The sequence below is a fragment of the Pogona vitticeps genome, chromosome 7, assembly GCF_051106095.1.
Source record: "Pogona vitticeps strain Pit_001003342236 chromosome 7, PviZW2.1, whole genome shotgun sequence".
NCBI classification, from domain to species: Eukaryota; Metazoa; Chordata; class Lepidosauria; order Squamata; family Agamidae; genus Pogona; species Pogona vitticeps.
Window position 1 is genome coordinate 5,145,550 of NC_135789.1, and position 24,660 is coordinate 5,170,209.

The 24,660-nt window shown below is 47.6% G+C and overlaps 1 protein-coding gene across 4 annotated transcripts; it reads right to left on the reverse strand.

Annotated features, from left to right (window-relative positions):
• Positions 1 to 181: 181 nt before the first annotated feature.
• Positions 182 to 24,660, reverse strand: LOC110073301 (uncharacterized). 4 transcript variants are annotated; one of them, XM_072977653.2, is made up of 15 exons: positions 24,597 to 24,660; positions 23,369 to 24,370; positions 14,913 to 14,987; positions 13,869 to 13,918; positions 13,546 to 13,599; positions 12,097 to 12,247; positions 11,339 to 11,421; positions 10,990 to 11,142; positions 10,045 to 10,347; positions 9,065 to 9,213; positions 7,103 to 7,311; positions 5,076 to 5,164; positions 3,696 to 3,866; positions 3,204 to 3,275; positions 182 to 2,036 (listed from the first exon to the last, which is right to left on the reverse strand). In XM_072977653.2, the coding sequence occupies exons 2-15, from the start codon at positions 23,553 to 23,555 to the stop codon at positions 1,935 to 1,937; spliced, it is 1,848 nt and encodes a 615-aa protein (XP_072833754.2). In that variant the 5' UTR covers positions 23,556 to 24,370; positions 24,597 to 24,660; the 3' UTR covers positions 182 to 1,934. The 4 variants fall into 4 exon arrangements, with proteins under 4 accessions (XP_072833754.2, XP_072833755.2, XP_020637978.3 ...); XM_072977654.2 differs by lacking the exon at positions 24,597 to 24,660 and having other exon boundaries at positions 7,103 to 7,308; positions 23,369 to 24,448; XM_020782319.3 differs by lacking the exon at positions 24,597 to 24,660 and having other exon boundaries at positions 5,097 to 5,164; positions 23,369 to 24,448.

The window sequence follows — 24,660 nt, forward strand, 5'->3', positions numbered from 1 at the left end:
TAAGAACAGCCTTTTAGATCCACTGAAGTTGATTGGGCTTCCAAGGGCTGGCCCAGGTAGATCATATTACAGTAGTCTAGCCATGATGTATGGTTTGAGGGCCACATCCTGGATCTTTGGGAAGGGAAATACTTGGGGATTTTTTCTGTTTCATAGGGAAAAAAGGCCAAAAGTCTGGGGCTAGATAAGATTACATTTAATAGCTTTTTACATATGTGGCAGTTTTCAGAGAAGTAACCCTATTCGTTTGTTTCCAGAAAAAATATAAATATGTTGTTTTGTCCACCTGTGTCTGAAAACATGGACTATAATAGACAAAAGCTCGCACCAAAATAATTTTTTTAGTATGAAAAGTGCCACACAATATTCGTTACTACATTTATATAAGGCTGATGCATTTGCAAACAACTTTCCATCACAGACTAAAAGCAAACACACACCAGGTAAAACCAATGTAACAACGTTAAGCCAAATAAACACTTTGTAAATCTCTCTCTCTCTAACATTAAAACAAGCACCTAAACCACTACACGGGGTTACAAAAGTGTTTACTGTTCCATCAACTTTCCATTGTCTCATGCGTGTTTATGACTTCAGCTCATGAAGATGAAAAATTATTCAGCAACCCATCAGCCTATCTAAAAAGTTAATTAAATCTCACAATCAATTGATTTGTTATATTTATCTTTCAATTTCCCTCCCGTCTAGCCAAGGTGCACACAGTGCTTCAACTTTCCACGTTATCCTTACAACACCCGTTTGAGATAAACGAGGCTCAGAGACCGGGGCTGTCCCGTGAGTTTTACAACTGAAATGCACCTCAGGTCATCTGACCTTTAACTCTTTTTGACTACAAGTCCCATCATTCTGGGAGGCCTACCTGATAGACAGGCGCCTTACAAAACCTGGACGTAGCTCATCTGGGACAAAGACCTACTCCGGAAGGCTTTGAGGCCTAGCCCTGGCCAAGCTCTGAGAACTTCCTTTCTGAACAGGAAGTAAGGCAGAGCTAGGCCTAGCTAGGCCTTAAATCCTTCCAGTGAAGGCCTTTCTCCAAGGTGAGCCATAGTTAAAGATGTCAGGTAGAACTCCCAGAAGGGAGAGTTTTGGGACTTGTAGGCAAAATAAAAAGAAAATCCTCTCCCTATCATTTGAACGCTGGTGCAGCACATGGATTCTCATTTCTCCCAGCGCTGGGCTTTGTTTTCGCCACTGTTTTTCTCTGCCATACCTTCTGTGCCACTCAGGTTTCTTCTGAGCATGCTTCCCTCTTGCGTTTTGGCTCCAGTCCCCACCCTGAGTTCCCTGTTAGAAGCTCACCTCCAGTTGCAAAGGCCGACGCCCGTCGATTTACCTGCGAGTAAACCCCGCTACGACCTGCGAGGAAGCATGCTGACTACACACTTTCCCCTTGAACACAAAGGCTTCTGTCGACGCTGTGATTGCCAGAGGCCAGCCCACCTCACCCCCACATCGTTCCCACAACACCCACAGACAGCAATGCCCAAGAGGGTTCGCGATCAAAACGGTTTGCCTCCTTTTAATATACTTCACATTAAAAAGCAGCCGGGTGTGCCTGAGACGGGGCAAGAACAGACAGAGGTGGCGTCGGCCTAAGGCTAGCCAACCCTCGTCGCATCGTGCCAGCCGTTCCTTCGTGGCCAAAACCTTAATCAGTCCTGAAAGGACGGGGGGTTACGGAAAGAGAAATCTCATTTAATTCTTGACCTGCAGTCAAGTTCGTTCAGATCTCCAGAAGAGCCTCTCGGCTTCACGGGCGACCGGCTCCAGCTCCTGCTAAGCAGACACCCGGATATATCGGCGTTTGTCCCTGTGGATCTTGAGCTACCGGGAACACAAATCGGTGCTAAGTCCTTCCGGCGGAAACGGCGGCTTCTGGATTTTTTTCCTTCCCGAAATGGTTCCGAGCGCCTTCAGTAGTAATCTTCTTTTTTGTGAACTCTCCCCACAGGGCCTCTGGGTTCGTGGGCCAGCTCTGCGTCGTCAGGGTCCTCCGCATCGCCTTGGTGGTCTTCCTGTGGTCAGGGCGAAAAGAGGAAAAGCCGGTTCTTTTGTTGCAGAACAAGGGGAAAGACTTCACTAACATCTCTGCCCCTGTTTCCCAGGAGCATCTCCCAGACCCACTGTTTTTCCTTGCATGGACAAGGACCAATGGCATCTGAAATAGTCAAAGTGGTGCATATAGGCGCAAGCGTTGCCCAAAGGCATGGAGCCCCCCCTTCACAGTCCGTCACTCCCTGGGTACTCTTAAGGTCTGACATTAATTGTTTCTGAGCAGCTCAGGAGATGGGAGGGCAGCGAGAGGGTTCGTCTGAGGACAGGAGACTTCGTTGCTTGCTTCGGGGAGGGCCCACTCCACTCCCCTCTTCCCCCCTCCTGCTGCTCACAAAAAAGGGCAATATAAACGGAGATGGCCCTGCCACTTTCTGACTTCAGGACCAAGGAAGGAAGAGTTTCCTCCCTCAAAGTATTGTTAAATCTGTGGAACTCACTGCCACAAGATTGCTTAAAATGAACTGTTTGGAAAGGATGACTGGACAATGGATAGAACCACCATCCTGTACGCTGGGGCACAACCAACGACATAAAGCTGAGAAGGTAGGAACTTCCAACTTCTCGTCAGTAAAGATTTCCTCCATTTGGGGGCAAATGGAGTGTCGTGTGCCTAGCTTTTACACCCTGACAGGTTCAAAGTAAGAACATCCAAGCTGGAAGGTGTTTACTAAGGGGTGCCAACTTCCATGTTACTGCCACATAGAAACAGTGGTGTTGCAATGACCTCCCTGGACTACAACTCCCAGAATCCCCCAGCCCACATGGCCACTGCTACTGGGAAGATTCTGGCTGTTGTAGACCCAACACGTTACTTGGCCAAGCTGTGCTCACCTTTAAGTTAGTTGCAATACAAGGATCTTTTGGGAAGCAAAGGAGAGGGTGTGTTTCTACGCAATCATCTTTAACACACCAGTGAATAGAGGGGGGGGGGAATGGAAATCATTCTACTGCAACTCGCTAAAATCACCCTACCTGATCGTCTGGAAAAGAGGTTTACTTGCCCTAGGCGATGAGCTAAAAAGCTGATTGGGAAACTTGCTCAAGATGCAAGCAGCATTAAAAAAATCAAGGAAGGGAAAAGAGAGAGGAGGAGGAGGAGGAGGAGGAGAAGAACCTGGGCTTCGTACAAGATCTTGTTCCTCGTCTTCCTGATAATCATCCATCAGATAATCTGCTCTTGTTTTGGGTGCTCCGGCTTCCTGGGGAGGAAAAAAGGCACACACAGAGTTGGTCTGGAACAGGAGACTGAGTTTCACTCGAGTTTAGCCCCCAAGCCTACTGTGACATCACAGTAATGGGGAATGCAGTGGTTACGACGAAACCATTCGAACGCAGGACTCTGGCCCTCGTGCCGGAATTGCTGTGCCACACCGCTCACTGCCCGATGTTGGGCTAGTCATGATCTGACCTCACGGGGTACTTGGAGGAGAGCTGGCAGCCTGTCACGAGAAGCATGGGCTCCTCGGTGGAAGCGCCAAACTCCTTGCTTCGAGGAAAGCTGAGAAGCAGGAAAGGCTGTGTGGGGGGGGCACCTAAAATCTCCCTTTCCGTTCCCCGTTCTAATCACCCCCATCCTTGGTCTCCGATCAATCGGACCGCTTTGCCCCAAAGGCACGCACCTTACGGATCTTCTCCTTGGTGACACCTTTCGCAGGCTGGTTGGTTTGGCCCGGTTCATCGGCCTGGCCCGCTCTCTCTTCGAATTCGGGACGCTCCAGTTCCGCCTCCTCAAACTCATCTTCCCCTTGGTTATTGGGGTCTTGGGCAGGATCCGAGGCATTATCAGGTACCTGGGCAGGAAAGAGCGCAGCTAGTTCCAAAATGCTGCAGCCAGATTACTGGTCAGTGCTGGTTATAGGGAGGACGCAACTCCCTTATTACAACAGCATCACTAGTTGCCAGTCTGTTTCCAGGCCCCGCTGGGTCAAAGCTACCGCATAGGAGTCTTCTCCGCTTTTAAGATCTTCCGGAGAGGCCTTCCTCTTGTGTCCACCATTTTTCCAAGCTCATTTGGTGAGGACACAAGACAGGGCCTTCTCGGTGGTGGCTCCCAGGCTTCAGAACACACCGTCCCGAGAAACGAGGTTGGCCCCCTCCCTCTTGTCCCTCCATCGTCAGGCAGGCTTTTAAGCAATAAGTTGTCCCAGGTACGCTGGTTTTTAACGTACACATTTTAAAATGTTTTTTAAATGATGTTAAACTTGATTTAAAAAAATCTTAATATAGGGTGAATTGTGTGGGTGTTTTTTTAAAAAAATATAGTATTTGTGTAGTGTTTTTCAAATCTGTTTTTTTATCGGTTGAGAGCCACTTGGGGTCTGTGAGCTCTCTAGCGGGCAGTATCATCTGGCATGGCCATATGGCACCTCTGTTCCTCCTACCAGCTGGAACATAACAAAACAAATGTGCTAAGGAGCACTGCAGGTCCTGTATCTGCATTTCGTGGAAATATCTGGCTGCCACTATCAGAATAAAATATCAGTAGTGATGGCATTTTCAGATTTCTTGGACTATAAATCCTATCATTCTCCAGTCTGGGAGTTCTACCCCACTGACAGACACCTTGCAGACACCTAAATGTGGCTCACCTGGAAGAAAGGCCTAAACAGGAAGGCTTGGTGGCCTAGCTAGGCCTTGCACTGCCTAACTTCCTGTTCGGAAAGGAAGCTCCCAGCTAGCACTGGGACGAGAAGAAGAAGCTTGGGCACAGCTAGATCTAAAAGCCTTCTAGCTGAGGTATTGTCCCTTCAGGTGAGCCACATTTAGGTGTCTGCAAGGTGTCAGGCAGAACTCCCAGAATGGAGAATTATGGGATTTGTAGTCCAAGAAATCTGAAAATCCCATCCCTAGATCTCAGACACAGGGGGCTCATAACTCCCCCAGAAGTTGCCATCTTGATCTTCCAATGCTTCTGACTATGAGTTTGTGCCAATCTGACCTCAAAATAGGAACTCTCCAGACCACAGAACCTCAAGATGCTTCTCGCTCCATGTACAAACCCCAGGCTTCTCGCCTCTTACCGCTGCTTGCAGGATGACAGTCTCTTTCCGAGTGCGGGAGTTGTCTTCTCGCTCAATCATACCGGCGTCTGAAGAAAGGAAGGGGAAATACTGAATATATCCTGCCTACCTCCATATTCTCAATTCAATTCAGACCTGCGCCTTGTCAGACCGCCAGGGCAGCTTTCCAGAACTGGGGTTTCTGTTCATGGAAATATTGCACAGGATCCCGGCCTGTCTCCCAAAATTCAGGAGGAATCGAGAGTAAGGCAAGAACACAAGAGACTCAACTGCTTATGGAGGATGCGATAAGAGACTCCAGAAAAAGATGGTTGAAAGATGAGCCGACACTTCCTAAAACTTGGTGTCTGGGGTCACTAGAGACCTACCATCATGTTTGCGATTGCTCGATTTCTTATACCCATTAGGAGAATTAAATTTACAGCCTTTTTTTAATGTTTGGGGACCTTTATCCCCCTCAGGTGACTGAGAAACGAGGGAGGTATCCATAGTGACCAGGCAGAAGCAAGATGGCTGCTCTTCACTGACTTTTTTTAGAGCTACCAGAAAGCCACCCTGGCCCATGCTGGCATGAAGATGTTGAGCGTGGTAGCCTCTAGAGCAGTGGTTCCCAACCTTGTGTGCCCAGATGTTTTTGGACCAAAACTCCCAGAGGCCTTCACCACTAGCTGTGCTGGTCAGGATTTCTGGGAGTTGTAGTCCAAGAACATCTAGGTTGGAAACTACTGCTCTAGAACCTACCCGGTTCTAGAGAAAGCCATATCATCAGTCTACTGGACCACCTCAACCTGGCTATGGATCTCGAGGGCCAACGTTTTCACCATGGCCTGCAACCAAGAGCTTTACCCAGAGACACTGGGGGTTCAACTGGGTTCTTCTGATTCCTCATTATTTGTCTGCCTCCAGGTTTCGCTCCCGGTTCTGTCCCCCTCTTCCAGAGGTGGACAAACAATTACCAAGACTCCCAATTAGGCATCTTCATAGCAGGGTCCCTCTGTCAAGGTTGAATCCAAATTAAGACACGGAGGGTCAGATGCTCCCTGTTTCGCCACCCCACACTGTGACCCAGTCTCCTCTACCGCCGAGGAACTGGCTTTGATGTAAAGCAATTAATGCCACCCCCAACGGGGACCTTGGAAGTGGGTCAAACAAATGCCAAAATGCTGCTGTGCACCATGGGGGTAAAAGCCACAGCTGTCCACATTCCAAGCTAGAGGTTGCTTTCGTTCCCAAATCATCTGCCTGGCCTGCAGTTTTGTTAGGATACTTTTAAAAAAAATAATAACCTACACAACAAATCATCTAATTCCTTTTCCGGGCTATGAACCATTTCCTCCGGACACAAAACATTTCTTCAGATTCAGCCCAGAACTTTAGGATGAGTGGGGGAAGGAGTGGGGAAAACCCTCTTTTAAAAACGACTACTGCCAAAAACCTCCCGCTCTTGGCTGGAGGAATCGGATGAGGCCGCTAGGATGCTACGGAATGTCCATGATCAGTCAAACTGTTCAGATTATTCCAAAGAAAGAGTGAGAGAGGATAAAAGAATGAGAAAGATCAGCCCCTACAGACTTAAAATATTATCCGTAACAGTGGAGTGAAGACTAAAATGTTTCCCAAGATCCCAGAACTCTGACAAGGGGAGCCTGACAACCATCCATGGGGGCCACATGCAAGCTATACAGGGGTGCTGGGTGTAGTGGATGGCATCATAGTCCCTGAGAGCCCTTGTGCCACTAACCCACTGAGACTACCCTTACTGCTGCCGCTACCAAGTAATCTCAAAAACATGGGTCACACCAGTTGCAATACCACATAGTGGAGAAAAATAGCAGAAGATGGCATAATCCTCTAACCTCAACCGAATGCTTAAAAATACATAAATTCACAGGATTCTGCTCTGCATCATCCTACAGAGGTATTCTAGAACCGTTCTCTTCTGCTCTGGAATTCACGGGGCCCAAACCCACATTCTTGAGGCCACCCCAAACCCCAGAATAACATACCCATTTGAAGTTCATCCATGTCTCCTTTACCATCTGCCCAGCTAGCTGGTTGTGGCTGAGCCGCCCTCCTCTGTTGGCTGTCCAGATCTGGCTGCCCATTGGCCATGGCTGGCACAGGTCTAGCACCTGGGGCAAGACGGTGTGGGTACGCTGGCACCTGTCCCTCATCCATCTGGGCATTCACTTTGTTGACTATGTCTTGCCAGCTGCTATGGAAAGAAAGAGAGAGCCGTTTGACGTCCTAGGATGTCACCCGTGAATCTCTTTTGTTGGCAAATTACACACGGGTAAATTTGTTGGTAATTGAGCACCAGTGCATGGAGGAAGTAGCCTGAATCAGGGGACCTGGCATGTTCTTCTATTGTCTTTTTTAGATCTGCCTTTAGATTGCTACTCTTAGCCTCCCTTCTTTCCTCCTCCTTGGAAGTCACTTTTTCTTTGTTCCTCTTTAGAGTAAGGCAGCAGATATGTTCTTCATAATGGCTGCCAGGTTTCCTAAGTAAGTTGAGCCATCTTTTCCTCTTGCATTATTCACAAATGGCCTTCTCTCTCTGCTTCTTTCTGCTTAATGTCGGTCTCCAAGCAATTAACTCTTCTCCAGTTGTCACAAACCCACCTTAGGCCATGGCTCTCTCTGCAAACATCAATGCCAAACAATCCTACCAAAAATTCAGTAAGGCCAGCTAGCCCAGTCTTGTTGACACAGGCCGTCAGCAGCTTTCAAAAGGTGGAGATAGTTTGAAGATACTGTCTAAGGGATGATGTTATTGTTGCTGCCGATAACTACACACAAAAACCACAAAGGTAGTCATGTTGACTGAAAACCAATCTCCAAACCCATAACCCCAAATGTTATGTGCTGTCAACTCTTTACAAATTTAATAAGGTCTCCAGAGTCTGGTAGATATTTAAGGAACGGTTTCACCGGATTCACCCTCAGGGAGTTCTCATGGCTGAGCAGTGATTTGAACTCAGATCTCCCAAGTCCTAGTCCAGCACTCTCTCCACTGCACCACACTGGCTCTTGATGAGGTGTGACATGCTCGTAGTTCTCTCCCCACAAACTTCCAGGAGCAGCCTTAGGAACGATCAAAATTTCCTCTTTTTTATTTTTAAGTGAAGATCTTGAGATTTGATGAGCTGGAAAACTACGCTCCAAAGGAGGCGATCGGAACTGTGTGGAAGCTTGCTATCCCTTCCTGCCCTTTCTGGGCTTTACCCACACTTTGGGAAAAAGCCAACTTTCTATTCCATTATTATTTTCCTATATTTACCGTATAACCTTGGGGGAAGGTGGAAGAGAACTCATCTCGGGCCGGGCTTCTCCCAGAGTCGGACGGATTAGTGATTAATTAGAGGAAAGCACACGGCAGCAATAATTCCAAGTATGCAGCTTAATACTTTGCAGTGAGAAAGGACGGCAGGGGGGCAGCCTCGAGGCATTTTGCCACCCGAGACAAAGGGTAAGATGCCCCCCGATCCCTGCGCAGAAGCTTACCAGGTTGGTGGCCGGATTTTCCTGCAACGCTGGACACGGAAAACATCTCCCCGCACTGGAGCCAAATTCAAAGCTTCCAGGAGAGGCCCCCGAGACCCACAGATGTCACAGCAGAGTTTGGAGGCAGTGGGAGAGGTTGGAAGGGCGGTCAGAGGCTCTGCCCTCCCAACCATATTTTCCGCCCGAGGCCGCGGCTGGTCTCTCCCTCACGGCAAGGACGGCTCTGATGGACGGAACCAGCTGTTGCGACCGAGAGCGGCCTCAAAGTTCGTGTGCCCGAGTGGGTAGAATCCAGCCCTCTCGATTTGGATGGAGTACAACTCCCATCTGCCCCAGCCGCAGATGGGAATGCTGGGAGCCATGATCCAACCGGAAGGCCACACACGAGGTGCGGAGAATTAGAAAATTAGAACCACCCCTTGCTGTGCGAACGCATGACGCTTTTAAACCACAGCAGGACCTACCTCTGCGCCGCTGGATCGGACTGGATCCGTTCCTTCTCCACCCCCTCTTCTTCCAAGGAAACAAGAGGGAGCCCAAACTCGGGTGCCAGAGCCTCCGAGGGTGCCTTCCGCTCACTTTCTCCCTGCAAATTCTTCACAATATTTGGGTCCTAAAAAAGAAAATAAACAAAAAAAATAAAAACCCTCAAAATGGGAACGGGGGGGAGGAAGTGCGGTGCAGTGGGTGGAGCGAGAGGCAGCAAAGGCAGACCCCAGCATCCCCATACCTCTAACACTCAGCTTTTTTTAAAAAAAATGGAATTTTACCTCACCGTCTGAAGTGCCTTCTGGTTACTTCTAGTTTAATCAATCCACAGTAATGAATTATTCCTTCCCTGCCTCTGGTTTAGAAGGGAGTCCCACCTCTTTGCTTAAGAGTCTTTTTCCTGCTCTTTTTCAGTCAGGACTCAGTTTGGGGTCGGTATTTAGTCAGTCATTTTACTGTAGGTGTGCATTCAGTCTGCAGTTATGGGTCAGTAAAGGCCTGTTTGTGAAACCAGTCAATTTTTCCTACAATATATTGGTTTTTTTAAATCTGTTCAGAACTATGAGTAAATAGAACACTTTTATTCTTTCTCTTACCAACGTCTCTGAGCGAGTTACTAAGATTGTAAGTGCCAGTTGATGAGGCAATAAGGGGTGGCTGACCGTGAGGAGACTTGAAGCTAATTCTGCTCTCTAGGTCTCTGCACTATCTGCTGCGTAGCTAGAGATTTTTTTTGCCAAAATTTCACATTGTGCCAAATGATTATGTGGTAGGAAGAATGACGTACGCTCCCCTCGAGCTCCCTGAATGCTTACAACAAAACACCTAAGATTTCTTTGACCAGAAGACAGGCAGGTGGAAATGAATCTTCACACGATCCGTGTGTTCCTCTGTGGATAAAAAAAAGTAAAGCCGCCCTAGAAGAACAGGTGGAATCTGGAAAATATATGCTTACTTGCTCCTCCTTCTGAAAGCTGTTTACCATCCTTGTGAAGCGGACAATGGGGCTCTCTCTCTGGGCGGCCTGAGGCCAGGCTTCGGGTGGCGAGCGAGCTCCGTCCGGCGGGGCCAGCTGGCCGAACGGCATGTTGCCTAGGGGCCGAAGCTCCTGATTGCCATGAGAAGCCCGGACTTCGGCTGGGTTCCCTTCCCCCGGGCGTTTGATGACAGGGTCTTCGGCATGGGGGGAGTTCCTAGCTGGAGCGGCCAACTGGTCCTGAGGCCCAAGAGGCACTTTTGCTTCATTGCCTATAGAGACCTAGAGGGAAGAGTAGGTGAGGAAGAGGACCAGCTCCCAACTACAACCACCAACAAAGGTCTGTTTCCATCATTCCATTGCCCCACAGCACCAGGTCAGTGGGAGACCCCTTTCATTCTGCTGCTCAAATACTTCCCATGATTCCAAATTGTAGCATCAGCAAACCTCTGCATTGGTTGGTGAAGTTTGCCACCTAGTGACTGAAGACAGTACTGCAGTCTTCAAACATAAAGTTAACTGCCTTTTTATACACACACACACATGTATAAAGTTAACTGGCATTTTATATATACGTGTGTGTGTGCATAAAATGCCAGTTAACTTTATATTTGAAGATTGCAGTACTATCTTCAGTCACTAGGTGGCAGACTTCACCAACCAACACAGAGGTTTGCTGATGCTGCGATTTGGAACCACGGGAAGTATTTGAGCAGCAGAATGAAAGGGGTCTCCCACTGACCTGTGGGGCACCTCCCTTCCTTAGAATGATGTAAACTATATATAGCTCCCAGGTGTCCTGAAGTGTTTTTTTAAAATAATTATAGACAGATGGAATAAAATTAAAAGGCCCGCTTTTCTAGCTTGCCTTCAGAGGTGATCAGCTTTGGGAAACAGCAAGGGAGAGAGACCTGGGTGCCGTACCTTCAGTCTAGCAGCTTGCAACGGGGCAGATCCTGGTCCCTGCGGCTGGTCTTTCGAGGGTGGCTTTGGCAGAATCTCCCCAACCCCTGCTTCCTTGAAACTTGGCATCTTTTGTAGCATCTCCTTCAGCTGTCTGAACTCTTCCATCTGGACCTAGAGATGGCGGCAGAGGAAAAGGCTAGGAATGAAGGAAGCGGTCTGGCCCAGCTAGCCCAGTATGGCCGACACTGAACGGCTGCCACTCTCCAGCATCTCAGAGAGGATCAGGCGGGCGAGTCATCACCTTCTTGGCCTCAGGCAGCAAAAAATGGTGGGACGGCCCTGGGAGGCGGGCCCTCTGGGGACTCACCTGAGCGCTGACGAGTTGCGAATGAATATCCTGGTGAGCCTTCCGAAGCAACTTGCTCTCTTCTCGCAGTTTGTAAATTGTGTCTATAAAACACAGACACAAAGCAGGGAAGGTTGTTTCAAAGCTCCTACGTTCGCCCAAACGAAATGTTAACATGCCATGTTTTGCCAATTATTCTCCAGGGAAATCGTTCGCTAGCCTTCGGCATTTTTTATTTTATTTTCTTGACATACGCTTGCAAGGTCTAAAACCAAGACCATTTCCTTGTTGGGAGTAAAATTACTCAACAATTTAATGGGGGGGGGGCAGAGTGAGTCAAGACAGTAGGACCCCTGTACCTGTGGAGGAATGGTTCCAAGCCCGTCACAGAGGCTGGCAAACACAGATTATAGCAAATGCTATTTTAATAGCGAACATTTTACATAGCATGCCCTCCGACGCCTTCTAGTGGCCCCTTCTGGTAATCTATTTTTTCTTAGTTTGGTCTCTGGCTCCCTCTGGTGGCTAGTTCTTGTAACTTCCACTTGGAAATATATATTTCTAGAATTCTAATTTTTTAAAAAAAAATCAATAATATAACAACAGCAAATAAACAAAACACAACTAACATAGCAACTTAAAAAGGAAAAGGAAACACGTATAAGAAACATTTTAGGTATTTTAATATTTTCAGACCTTGGGTAAATGAATCAGCAGATGCCGTACTCACCCCATGCCTGGGGAGTTGAAGAAATACCCAAAGTGGGTCCCACACTCACCCTGCAAACCCGCAATCTCGCTGTCTTTCTCCCGCTGCAACTGGGCATATTTCTGATTGTGGGCTTCTGTGATCTTGCGATGCTCCAGCTTCAAGCCGTTGTGCTGGAGCTGAAGGTCAATCAGCTGCTTCTTCACCTCTTCATGCTGGTTCTGATCCGGAAAGAGCGAAAAGGGATGACGAGGGTGGGAAATGCCTGAATAGGAATATCTGAAAGCCTCCCCAAGGAATGAGAAGCTGATTCTCAAGGAACATCGTTACCAGACCATTACAACTGCTTGATGCCATTTCCACTGTGACAATCCAGTCCTGGAGGACCGTGGGATTTGTAGTTTGCTTAGAATTCTCTGCTGAAGTTCAAGGAAGTACATTGCATCTCTCTAAACCCATATGCCCGATCTTTTCCCATGGAGTTTGCTATTTTCCTTCACTCCTGCAAACAATGCTGGGATTAAAGTTCCTGTCCCAAACAGAACAGCTGGAGAGAATCAGCGATTGCCTATGAAGTCTTCATCTGCACATGCATGATGAGTGTACAAATGAAGACTTTGTAGACAATGACTCATCAATCAATGAGTCAGTCATCTAACTGAAAGCATCAGTTGATCCGTCCATCCACCCATCTCTCTCCATCCATCTATCCATCCATCCATCCGTCTCTCTCTCCATCCATCCATCCATCCACCCATCCACCCATCCACCCATCCATCCATCCCTCCCTCCCTCCCTCCACCCACCCACCCACCCATCCATCCATCCATCCATCCATCCATCCATCCATCCATCCATCCATCCATCCATCCATCCATCCATCCATCCATCCATCCATCCATCCCTCCCTCCCTCCAAAAGCATCACTAGAATCTCAGGATTGATGCAGGTAACCATGGGAACACAAACAGAAGTAGATTCTGGGTCAATGAAAGGCACAAAAGGTCTGGAGAGAAAGTGTAAATTAATTTTTTAATGCATGAATGGAGCACAGTTCAAGTAATTAGCACACCCCACAAAGCTCACAGACCATGGAAATAAGAACAGGGGTCTGAATTAGCCAAGAATGTGGCTAAGAAATAGGGAGGTGTGGTCAAAGGGTCGTGGCCTGCCTCCAGAAGGGCAGGGGCTGGCAGCTGGTGGACAGAAGTTAGATCTTTTCTTTAAAAGGGGAAATAAAATTACGCCAGGTGTTCCCAGTCTTAGGTCCCCAGATGTTCGTGGACTACAACTTCCAGAAATCTTGGCTAGCACAGCTCCTGGTGAAAGTTTCTGGGATTCGTAGTCCAATAACATGTGGGGACCCAAAGCTGGGAACTACTATGGGATAGCTCAAATCAGGCATGAAGCCCTGGTGGCCTTCCAGATGTGGAAGGTCTCCACCTCCCATGAGTCCTAGACAACCAGTTGCAACCACATCTGGAAGATGTCATTAAAAGGAGGAGGAGAATGTGTTTACCTTCAGGATTTTATGCTGGGAGCTGAGGGCGCCGTATCGGTTCATGGAATCTTGCTGCAATGAAAAGAGGCCAAGCATCGTCATCATCATCCTCATCATCAAAAGGACTCCATAATCAGAAGAACCTGATGCCATTACTGTAATTTCCTAACTTTGTATTGATAGGGAATGAATGGAGCTTAGTTTGACGAGGAATCTACCCAACCGGTAGCCACCACAACGACTCACCCAACAACAACAACAACAGAATGATCGAAATGGCCTTTCTGTTTGTGTGTATTCATCCCCTTTGACATACCCCACAGGGAACTAGTTTGACCCACCTTCTCTTTGTTGAGGGCTTCTTGAGCCTCTAACTTGTACACTAAAAAATCTGAAAGGCAAAAAAGAGACACAAGCGAGTTAATGTGAGGGAGGGAGAGAGATCTCCACTTTAAGAAGGAAGCTAACTGAAAGCGTAGGAACTCAGAAAGATGGACACAATTTTTTAAAAAAAAAATCCAGGGAAATAAAATTTTGAAAAGTTCAAAAATTCAGACGCTCTCTTGATTGCTTAGGTAGGTAGGTAGGTAGGTAGGTAGGTAGGTAGGTAGGTAGGTAGGTAGGTAGGAAGGAAGGAAGGAAGGAAGGAAGGAAGGAAAATACAAAAATACAGTGGTGCCCCGCATAGCGATGATAATCCGCTCCGAAAAAATTGTTGCTATGTGGATTCGTCGCTATGCGGGGCAAAAACACCCATACGTTTAATGCATTCCTATGGGCACAAACCTCACTGTTATGCAGAAATCCTCCATGCGGCCTCCATTTTCGCTGCCCGGTAAGCGAGGAAAGGGCGCGAAAACACAGCAGGCGGCTATTTTCTTTACCTGGCAGCCATTTTGGAACCGCCGATCAGCTGTTGGAAAAACATCGTTATGCGATAATTGGTAAGTGAAACAGTTTACCGATCATCACAAAGCAATGTTTTCCCATTTAAAACATCGTTATGTGATCGCTTTTGCGATCGCAAAAACTCAATCGCTATGCGGATTCGTCGTTAAACAAATCGCTCGTTAAGCGGGGCACCACTGTAGAAAGAGATTGAGAGAGAGGGTTTAAAAAATTATTTTTTTCTCGCAGAAAATAGCCAGTTCTGGCCAGAGCTGGCTATTTTCATACAAAAGATGTAAAATTTTAATTTTGTAGTTTTGTATATGGTGGTTTTACTCCAATGCTTTGTACTTTTAATGTATGTTGAGTGGCTGGGAAAGAGGCTGCTGTGAAAAGGTGGTGGTAGTCATCATCATCATCATCATCATCTTAGCAGACCTGGAAGGAACTCTATGCATCCCAGTGTTCAGGCAGTGGTGGCTATCCCAAAAACTCACCCTCTTTTGTCTTCTTGTGTTCACCTCGTTCTTTCTGCAAAGACCTCTCAAGCCGGGATCTGTGTTCATAAACAACTGTGGATGGGAAATGCAGAGAGGCAGAGATAGGGGAAAAATCATTAGTGGGGTGCCTTCCCAAATTCACCTTCCAGCACTGATTACTGCTGGCAAGGAATAATCTAAATTCTGTGTCAACGAAGCCATGATTTTACAAACCCACCAAACGAGTGGGTTCTCATATTTTGTCCGGCATGTTCTGCCATTGTGCGGTCCTTTCCAGAAGTAACCTAGTTCCTTGTAACTAGTGAATTACTGAGTGATAAGTAATGTAACTACTTCTGACACTGTTACTTTCTAGGTGTAATCAACATCACCTAAATTATTTAGAAGGAATGGATAGTATCTAGTTACTTTTCAATGCTGCTTTTAAAGGGCATTTTGGCAGGACTTTTTCCAAGTCTTATCAGTCCTAACTAGCAAGGGAAATAAACTCCTTTATTCTGCCTTTTGGCTGTTTTTCTATTTCCAAGGTGTAATATCAGAAGCGGCCACTAGAGGGAAGCAGACAGTATTTCTCTACCTTTTGCTGTCCTGCTGGGAACGACAAGACAGCATGCCAAAGAATGTATTATTTGGACAATTGAAGCATAATAATGGTCACGGGCAGTGGAGAAGTAAGAAGAAACACAAACTCCTTTTAAAATGCACATTCTGAGTTCTGCATATTTTATTTTCGCCTTGTTAGGCCTGGATGGGGAGATGACTTTGACACCCTGCCACTCATCCCAGTCCTAATCTTGTTCTGTAGCTCCCAGGCTCAGAAAAGTTATGAGCCACAATTTATGGCATCTCCAACCCCACTTGGCCAGTCGTTGTGGGGAGTGATGGTTTTTCAATCCAATCTAGGTTTTGCTCCAAACTTTAAAGTGCCCCATTCTGAGATGCTGAAGATATTTCAGCACCATGGAGACCTCCCTGTAAAGTTCGGGCTAAAATCCTTGTGCGCATCCCACAGCTTCTGTGATGCTGAAGATATTTCAGCACCATGGAGAGCTCCCTGTAAAGTTCAGACTAAAATCCTTGTGCGCATCCCACAGCTTCCGTGACACCAGAGTCACCAATTCCCCACTGATCCGGAAAGATAATTTCTTTAAAAATCTAAACTTGGATTGTTCCCCTGATCCGCTTAAGGAGAGAGAAAGGGTGATTCACACATCACAACTCATCGGACCAAGCCAGCATTTCTTTTCATTCCGCTTCTTTTCATATATATATATATATCCGTACAGAAATGTCTAGAGGCACCCGCTATTTCACAAAAGCCATCCTTCGCACTCCACCAGAGATCTATCCGCTGGCCTGAGGAACATTTAAGGACATCGAGAAGATGGAGAAAAGCAAGCCTATTTTAGCTTGAGGGGACAGGTAAAAGGAAAGCGAGGCTGAGCTCCAGAAATCCCATTTTTCAGCTCACTCAGACCTGCATTTGCTGCCAGCAAAGGGCTTTGATCAAGAAAGAACACAAGAATCTAGCTTTTTTTCCCCTTCTCCCTTCTGCTTTTTCCTCTGTTAAATGCAAAGGACCCTAGGCTTTCTTTTCAACCTTACCGTGTTGAACAATGCTTTTAAAATAAGCTTGGAAAGGGCTCATTACCCTACAGAGTATGGGTTTGTTTTTTCAAAGAAAAAGTCAGGGATGGCTGCGCAGCGAGGCTTTGATCGACTCGGGTCTGTGGAAGAAGAGAAAAATGGAGAAGCCCGTTTCGGGTTCGGCGGCCCAGAGAGGTTAGGGTTGACCCCATCGGTGGTGGGCCCAATTCAGAAGAAACTCTAATGAAAGCAATGCATCACCTATAATTCCTCAAAAACTCTGTTAAGGAAGTCAGCGTATTCTAGCAGTGGATTTGAGCCCCAAAATAATAATAATTTGGTGCCGTCAAATCAATTCTGACTTACAGTGACCCCTTTCCAGGGAGAGAATAACTCAAAAGTGTTTTACCCTTCCCTTCCTCTAGGGGGTGCCCTGGGGCTGTGCAACGTGCCCAAGGCTACCCAGGCTGGTCCTTCTCTCAGTGGGGGAATCGAACTCTCAACTCCGCAGCCAGATACCAATAGATGACATTTTGAAAGGCTTTTGTAGTGGGGGGAAAGGAACACACTAGCCTTTTTTCTTCCAAAGGAAAGCAAAGAATCATCATCTTAGAATGGCAAGAGCTGGAAGGGACCCTGTGGATCATTAAGTCCTGCCCCATCAAGGAGGCCCAGTGGGGAATCAAACTCCCAAACTCTGTAGCCTCAACCACTGAGCTACACAGCAGTTCTTTTAGCACTAGAGGAAAAAGGCATCCAATTGCCGGCTTTCCCTCCCTCCCAATGGCTACGTTTTCTCTTTCTCATGTCCCCCTTGCTCAGAAAGCAACCAGCTGACATCAGCAGAAAGCAAAGAGAAGCCATCCAGATGTGGAAGGACTACAAGTCCCAAGGAGCCCTCCCTGGTGAAGCATGATGGAAGCCAGAGTCCAGGAACATCCGGGGGGGGGTTTCCTCCCAGTCCCCAGCTGCTGCTCAACCATCTCTCTCTGTCTCAGCAGATCCCGCAGCCAATATACATACAGCCTGATACAAAGCTGCACCTGGCACGGAGCCAGAGTTTGGGAGACTTTCAGACTACAACTCCCATAATCCCCCAGCCAACACAGGCACTATGCAAGAGATATCACGCCTTACTTTCAAACCATTCCATCAGGAAGAAGGGACTCAAGGATTTCAGATGTTGCCAAGACCCATCAGCCCCACACACCTCTCGGTTTTCTGGCAGGGGGATTCTGGGACCTGTAGTCCATTTCCGCCAAGCCCAGTTTGCACTGCATTTAAATATAAAGCAAGCAGCCGGATGAGAATCTGCGCTTAAGCTGGCTCTAGCCAACCCATCATCTCGTTCCAGGCAGCTCCTAACATCCCTCTTTTTAAAAAAGAATAATAATAATAATAATCCCTCGGGAGCCATAAACTCTGGAGAAGCCTTCTCTTTCCTTTTGCTTTCAGCCAAACAGATGCTCCGACAAACAACCGAGCTGAGAAATAACACGAGGTTTCACTAAGCCACTTAAAACATCCACCGCCCCCCTCCTCTGGTGGTCTGTTTGAAATTTTGGACCCATGACCCCCAAAAATCCATTAAGCAAGGCGGATAAAATACCCCCAGCAGTAAATCCAACCTCCCCAGTCAAAAAACATTAGGTCTATGGAAGATCGGTTCAGAATTCAAGAGCTAGGAAAGATGTGGGCTGTAAATTTTTTTATATAACCAGAAAGGGACCCTCAAGGTCATTTAGTCTCACCCCCAATGGACGCAGGGACCTTTTGATTGATTTGTTACTTTTATTTCTCTCTCTTTTTTCTCCGAAGCATAGGACCCAGGGGGGGATTCCTAATTAAATAAAAACGAAGACAATTACAATATGAAATGAATAGAAGTATGACGACTTGAAGCCGAATTTTTAAAAGATGGAGCTAATGAAAATATAAAAATAATAAAGCACCCCTCCAGCAGAAATATAGTGCACCAGCCACCAGTTTTTCATGAGGAGGAAATTAAGAAAACATACATGTATTTCAGCCTGTTGAGTATATTTTTCATTTGTCATTGATTGTAAAAACTAGAGCTAATTCATTGATTCTTCCATTAAACATCTGGATAAATAAGGCTGTTTTAAACGAAGGAGTAAACTAGCTTTTTTTCTGGAGGTGGGGGGGGCATTTAGGAAAACCAAACCAGCAATATTTCAACTTTAACCTCCTGCCACCAGTAACTCAGTCTTAGGAGAGATGTTTTGACCTGTCCAAAGAGGAGGAAACCAGTTGGAAAACTGGGGAGCCATTAAACAATGCTGTCAGAGAAAAAGGGGAGATGGTGGCCTTGATCAGAGCCTTTGGATTGCCTTGGAAGGAAACAATTGCTGAGTTTTGAATGTTTGATTAAATTCAAGGGGTTCGCAGAACAGAATAGCTTCAAGTTCCCCAGAGTCGTCCACCCCTTCATCCCATCCACAGGCACTTACAGTTTCAAAAACTCATGCCGAGACATTCATAGCAGAAAGAATTTTTTAAAAATTGTCTTTCCTTACTGTTGTGAACAGATCAAACAGCAGCCTGACAAACGCGGCTGCTTTCAGCAGACTAAAAAAAGAGGGCAAGAGACAACAGAGCAGAGAGGCGGAGCTGCCTTTGAATTCAGACCCAATGATGGGGAAGTGTTGCCTTGATTGACAGGCACCCCGGCTCAGAAAGGTCCCTCCCAGCCGCACCATCACCAGGCAGCAAGCGAGGTTGCAAAGACTCCCAACAGAAATGAAAAAGGGCTTTTTTTCCCTGTATCCTCTCCAGACCTTGGAACTCCTTGCCAAGGGATCATATATGTTCACGGAGAGAGAGAGAGGGTAGAAGGCTCTTTTTGAACCTTGTGCTTGCCAGGTACAGTTGGGGGGGGAGGAAACCTTCTATAGCTGCATATAAAAACCTGAAGTCTTCTCTTAAATGTGAGTATTTTCCTAACCAACCCATTCAGGCCATTTTTAGTCAACACACAAAGGGACCCATGATCCTGCCCACGGGCTTTACAAGCCATCATCTCCTCTCCTAGTCACCAAGTTCCTGTCCAAGATGCCATCCGCAGGCGATTCCATTATGCTTCGCAGCCCCTATTTCTCTGTTGTTGTTTTAAAAACCTACCCAGCATTCAACATCCCCTGGATACCCATTATGCTCAGGCTTAATTGGGCAGCGCAGAAGGAGTCATGGTTGCTTCTTAGACACACACACACACTTTTTAAAGAAACTTCTTCAAACACTTCCCCTTGACATTTAGTCCAGTCGTGTCCCACTCTAGGGTGCAGTGCTCATCCCCGTTTCCAAGCCATAGAGCCCACATTTGTCCGAAGACAGTTTCTGTGGTCACGTGGCCGGCGCGACTTAGACACGGAACGCTGTTACCTTCCCACTGAGGTGGTCCCTATTTATCTACTTGCATTTGCATGCATTCGAACTGCTAGGTTGGCCGGAGCTGGGACGAGCGACGGAAGCTCACTCCGTTGCGTGGATTCGACCTTATGATGGCTGGTCTTCTGACCTTGCAGCCCAGAGGCTTCTGGAGTTTAACCCGCAGCGCCAGCGCGTCCCTTTTGAAAGCCCTGTTAGGGTCACTATAAGTCTGTTCTGACTTAGCAACACAGGACACGCATGGACCACGGGCTCAGTTTAGCTTGTTCTCCAAACTTGATTAGAGCCACGGAATCTGCAGGATTTGACACCACCGTTGATGCTTCTTTCAGCAGTTCATCACACTCCAGCTTGGATCAACACACATGCACACATCTCTCTGTCCCCATTTCTTCTTCATCCTCATCATCTCAGCACTGGAGAGCTGGAAGGGAACCCTACGGGTCATCCAGCCCATCCCCTGTCCACGGAGGCTCCGTGCGGGAATCGAACTCCCAAACCTCTGGCTCCATAGCCAGAGATCCGAACCAGTGATCTAGCGCAATTCACAAATTCACCTGTGTTCCTGGGCTTCAAAACTACCTCCTCCCCATCAAGATTTATTACATTAGTGCCCTGCTTCCCACAGGTCGCTAGGGCCCGAGACAAGGGGCTAGCAGGAGGAGTAATAAAAAAAGCAGATTCAACCTTAATATTATTAACATTGAATCAAACAAGCCAAGCCAGAGATTAGAGGATCTCCGGGGGTGTGTGTGTGTGTGAGAGAGAGAGAGAGAGATGGGTGTGTGTGTTTTATCTTCAGCTCTGCTACTCTATTCTGGGAAACGGTGACCAGCTGGAAGAGAGGAGGGCCACCCCTTTGCCCATAATGACCAGACCTGGCATCCCGCCAGAACGCCGGAGATGAGGACCTGATTCTAAGCAAACAAGAGGGGACAGAGAGACACACACACTTACAAAGGTTCCTGTCTGTCTGTTTGTTTTTCTGGACTCCAGAAAAAAAACACAGCTATATAATATGGAGTTTGGATTCTTGCCTCGAGCGGCAGGTTGGACTCAATGGCCATAGAGGCCCCTTCCAGCTCCTGTATTCAAGGATTCTATAATTTGGGGGGTGGGGGGGAATGCCAGCACCCCTTCTCAAACTTGCAAGCGAGATCAAAAACAAATGGAAAAAACAAAGTAGATCAGCACCTTCGAGGGCCATTTTCAAAGTCTGTGGCCTGCAAAACGTAAATGACGGTTTATCCCATTCAGGCCTGATCTTCTTTCCTCTTTCAGGCTTCTTTTTTTGGCCACCCGCTTTCCAAATCCGCCTCGCCAGATTTTTTTTTGAAAGAAAGTATGATGGGGAAGGAAGAGAGAGACGTCTGAACACATTTGCAACCCATTGGTGTGTGTGTTTTTTTAAAAAGCTCTGTGCGGCGAATCTCGCCAGCTGGCTTTTCCCAGAACAATATGGTCCGGTGAAAGCCATTTCCTTTTCCTGCCTCTCGAGTCGTGGTCTCCAGTTCAAAAGCGCGGCTGAGGTTTTGCCATAACAGCCAAATCAAGAAACCGCCCACATTCTCTTATCTGAATTTACGGATCGCAACGTACACCGTTCGTTTTCATAGGGGTTCCTCTTTGTGGCTGTACGGCTGTTTATCGCTGGCAGACAAGGTTCAGAGACGCCAGTTTTAAGTATTTTAAGTCAATTAAAGTCAATAGATAATTAACAGTGAGATAAAAGGATTTGATTATCCTGCCAGGTGCTGGGGGGCTCCTCCATTGGGCATTTGTAAAGACAGTGTGGAATACCATCTGTTGAGGGGTACTTTAGCTGTGGGTTCCCTGCAGTTAAGGGGTTGGAGTAGATCACCCTTTGGCCACCCATTCCGGCTCTAAATTCTGCGACTCCATATTCTAATTCTGGGTGGATCCTGCCCGCAGCAAATTCATCCCCTTTTTGACCTCAGAACCATCAGCTGCCCATCTTAGGTCTCCTCAATGCTACAGGATGGTCCAACTGGACAAGATTCTTCTCAACATTTTCAGGCCTAGTGCAGCTGTGCTATGATGGCTCTCACGCATGCACAGTGAGAGCAAGACTGGAATAAAACCTGCTTCTTCCAACCTGAGACCGGGGCTAGACCCGGGGGCCTTGGGAAGAACACCGTTTTTAGCTTCTAAGGCTCCAGAGGTCTACTTAAACTGGCCTCCTGTCACAAGTGAGAATAGAATTGATTTCAGGTTGATGGAGTAAGCTATAGAATCTTTTCAACTCGCTAAACTGAAGAGGGGTGAGGACTCCGTTTCTGTTGGCAGAGGAATTTGGCTGTTTAAACACAGACTTGTGAATTAGGACTCAAATGAGGACCAAGCTGAGAGTAAACAAAATATTGATATAAATCTGTTCCACCTCCAACTCCCCTTCCTATACTTGAAAACACCTTCGGGAGGGGACTGCTCCCCTGAACTGTGGAAGTGGACAGGGAGTAGAGGAGAGGCTTGGCGCAGTGGTTAGAGCAACCTTTGCTAACATGATGCCTTCTTGATGGACAACTCCCATCCGCCTAACGCAGTGATGCTCAAGGATGATGAGAATCCCCACCTAAAGCATCCAGTGGGTGCCAAAAACTGGCTTATGTACTGACCAGCAGCCATCCTCCAGCTCCTTTCCCAGCTCTCTGCCCCCTGGTTCATGCCACTGAGGATGATGGGAAACCAAACCAGGGATTTTCTCTACCTATAGCACATGTTCCACCATGAGGGTACAGGATCCTTTTCCGCCCCCCATGCTTTGCTCATGACCGTAAGGCCTCTGTCTTTCACTCAACTTGGAAAAGAAGGCCGAGCTCCTACACCTCTGACCCTACCCAGCTGCATAAGTTTGACCCCACTTCAAAGTATGACTTCACCCCATGGAATTCTGGGAGCTGTAGTCTAGAGAGGCCCTTCATTCAGAGAATACACCAGAGCAGCGATTCCGAACCTTGGGGTGTTCTTGGGACTGCCATTCCCAGAAGCCCTCGCCACCCGCTGTGCTGGTGAGGATTTCTGGGAGTTGTAGTCCAAAAAAACACACCTGGCTGGCTCCAATTTGGGAAGCACTGCAAATGCTCCCTCAAAATCAAAAAGTTATTACTTTACTACACATGGAAGGATACAATATGCCGGAGGGACATGCACCATGCCCACAAAACCCTGTATGCCACTTCTGACACCCCCTAAAAAAATTAGGTGGCTCACCAGGTCTAGAGTTCGAGAGCAGAGTTTTTTTACCCCAGCAAACTCCAAGGCTCGGAATCCCACCAGAGGGAGCGAGGCTCGGTTTTAAGTCCAACCCAACCGTCCCGTCACTGCTAACCTGCAAGTTGTATTACCATATTTTTTGGGGGGGGGGAAGGCTAGTGGATTTGGGGGGTGGCCTACAGAGCAACCCCACCAGCCCAGCCAGAGAGGGACCCACGGCTTACCTTGCAGCTGGGCCGAGAGCGCATCCTGTTGCTGCTTGTATTTCGAAGCCAGAGCTTCGGCGGCTTTCACCTTCTCTTGGAGATGATTGTATAAAAAAGCCCCCGACCCCAGGCAGGCCAAGGCCACCAGGCAAAACCCGGTTTGCAAAAGGCTCTTTTGCCTCCGGGTACACAACCCGCCCCCCATCCTTGGAGAGCCTTCTTTAACAGCAGAGTTGAGTTTCTCCCCTTCGTCTCTACCACCCCATCTGGTCCGCAAGCCCAAATACACAGAGAGACACACACACACCCCTCTGTTTCCTTCCCAGTCTGTAAAAACTCCCCTTCAAATTCTTCCAGCTGGGAGCCTCTCCGGCTTTCCCTCTTTATAATTCCAAGCTCGCCGTGCGCTCATCGTCTGTTGTCGACGGAAAGGAGGTTTTAAAAAAAAAAGAGGAAAAAGGGGAAAAAAAAATCTCTGCTTCTCTTTCAAGCCAAGAGCTGTGCCTTCAAGCCAACAACCTTTAGAGAGTTGAAAAAAGGAAATCCAAGCGGGCGCTTTCCCCTTTCGGAACAATTTTTGATTCTTAGGCCATAGTTTCCTTCCTGAATCCCAGAGGCGTGAGTCGCAGGAGAGGGAGAAAACTTTGCTCTCTTTTTTTTTCAGCCTCGAAACTTCCTGGTCTCAAAAGAGAGGGGGGGGCTTCTTCCACCCCCTGGAAGCCAAATCAACAACTCCCCCCCCCCCAAAAAAAAATCCCGATCTAGGTCTAAGAAAACTTTCTCAACACGTGGGAGACGGCCCCAGGCGCTTTGCTCTCCTCTCCCCGACGTTCAGCGCTCGGGAGGCACTTGAGGGTTATAGATGTATATAAAATATTAAAAGGCTTCATTGCCCCCCCTTCCCCTCCCCTCGCCAAAGAGGGCAAGCAGGCGAGGAGCGGGAAAAAAAACTGCGACTCCCAAGGGAAGGCTGAAATTGACCAGGAAATTGACCAAAGGGAATGAACGCCGGATCTTCTGCTAAAGGGGAAAAGAGAGAGAGAGAAAAGGAAATTAATCAAAATCCGGAATCCTGTTTTAGTTTCCAAGCCCCGGCCACTGGCAAGGAGATGGGGGGGGGGTGTCTCCGGCGGCTGGAGGAAGAGGGTGGGGAGGTTGGAGGCGGGAGGAGGCGAGACACCCCCTAAGTTTGGAGGCTTGCGCGCGAGAGGGGCGGACGGAGGGAGAGAAAGAGAGAGATGCCTACCCGGGGCGGAGCTGAACTGGGAAGGAAAGCGGTGGTCGAGGCAGCATCAGAGAAAGGGGCTGGC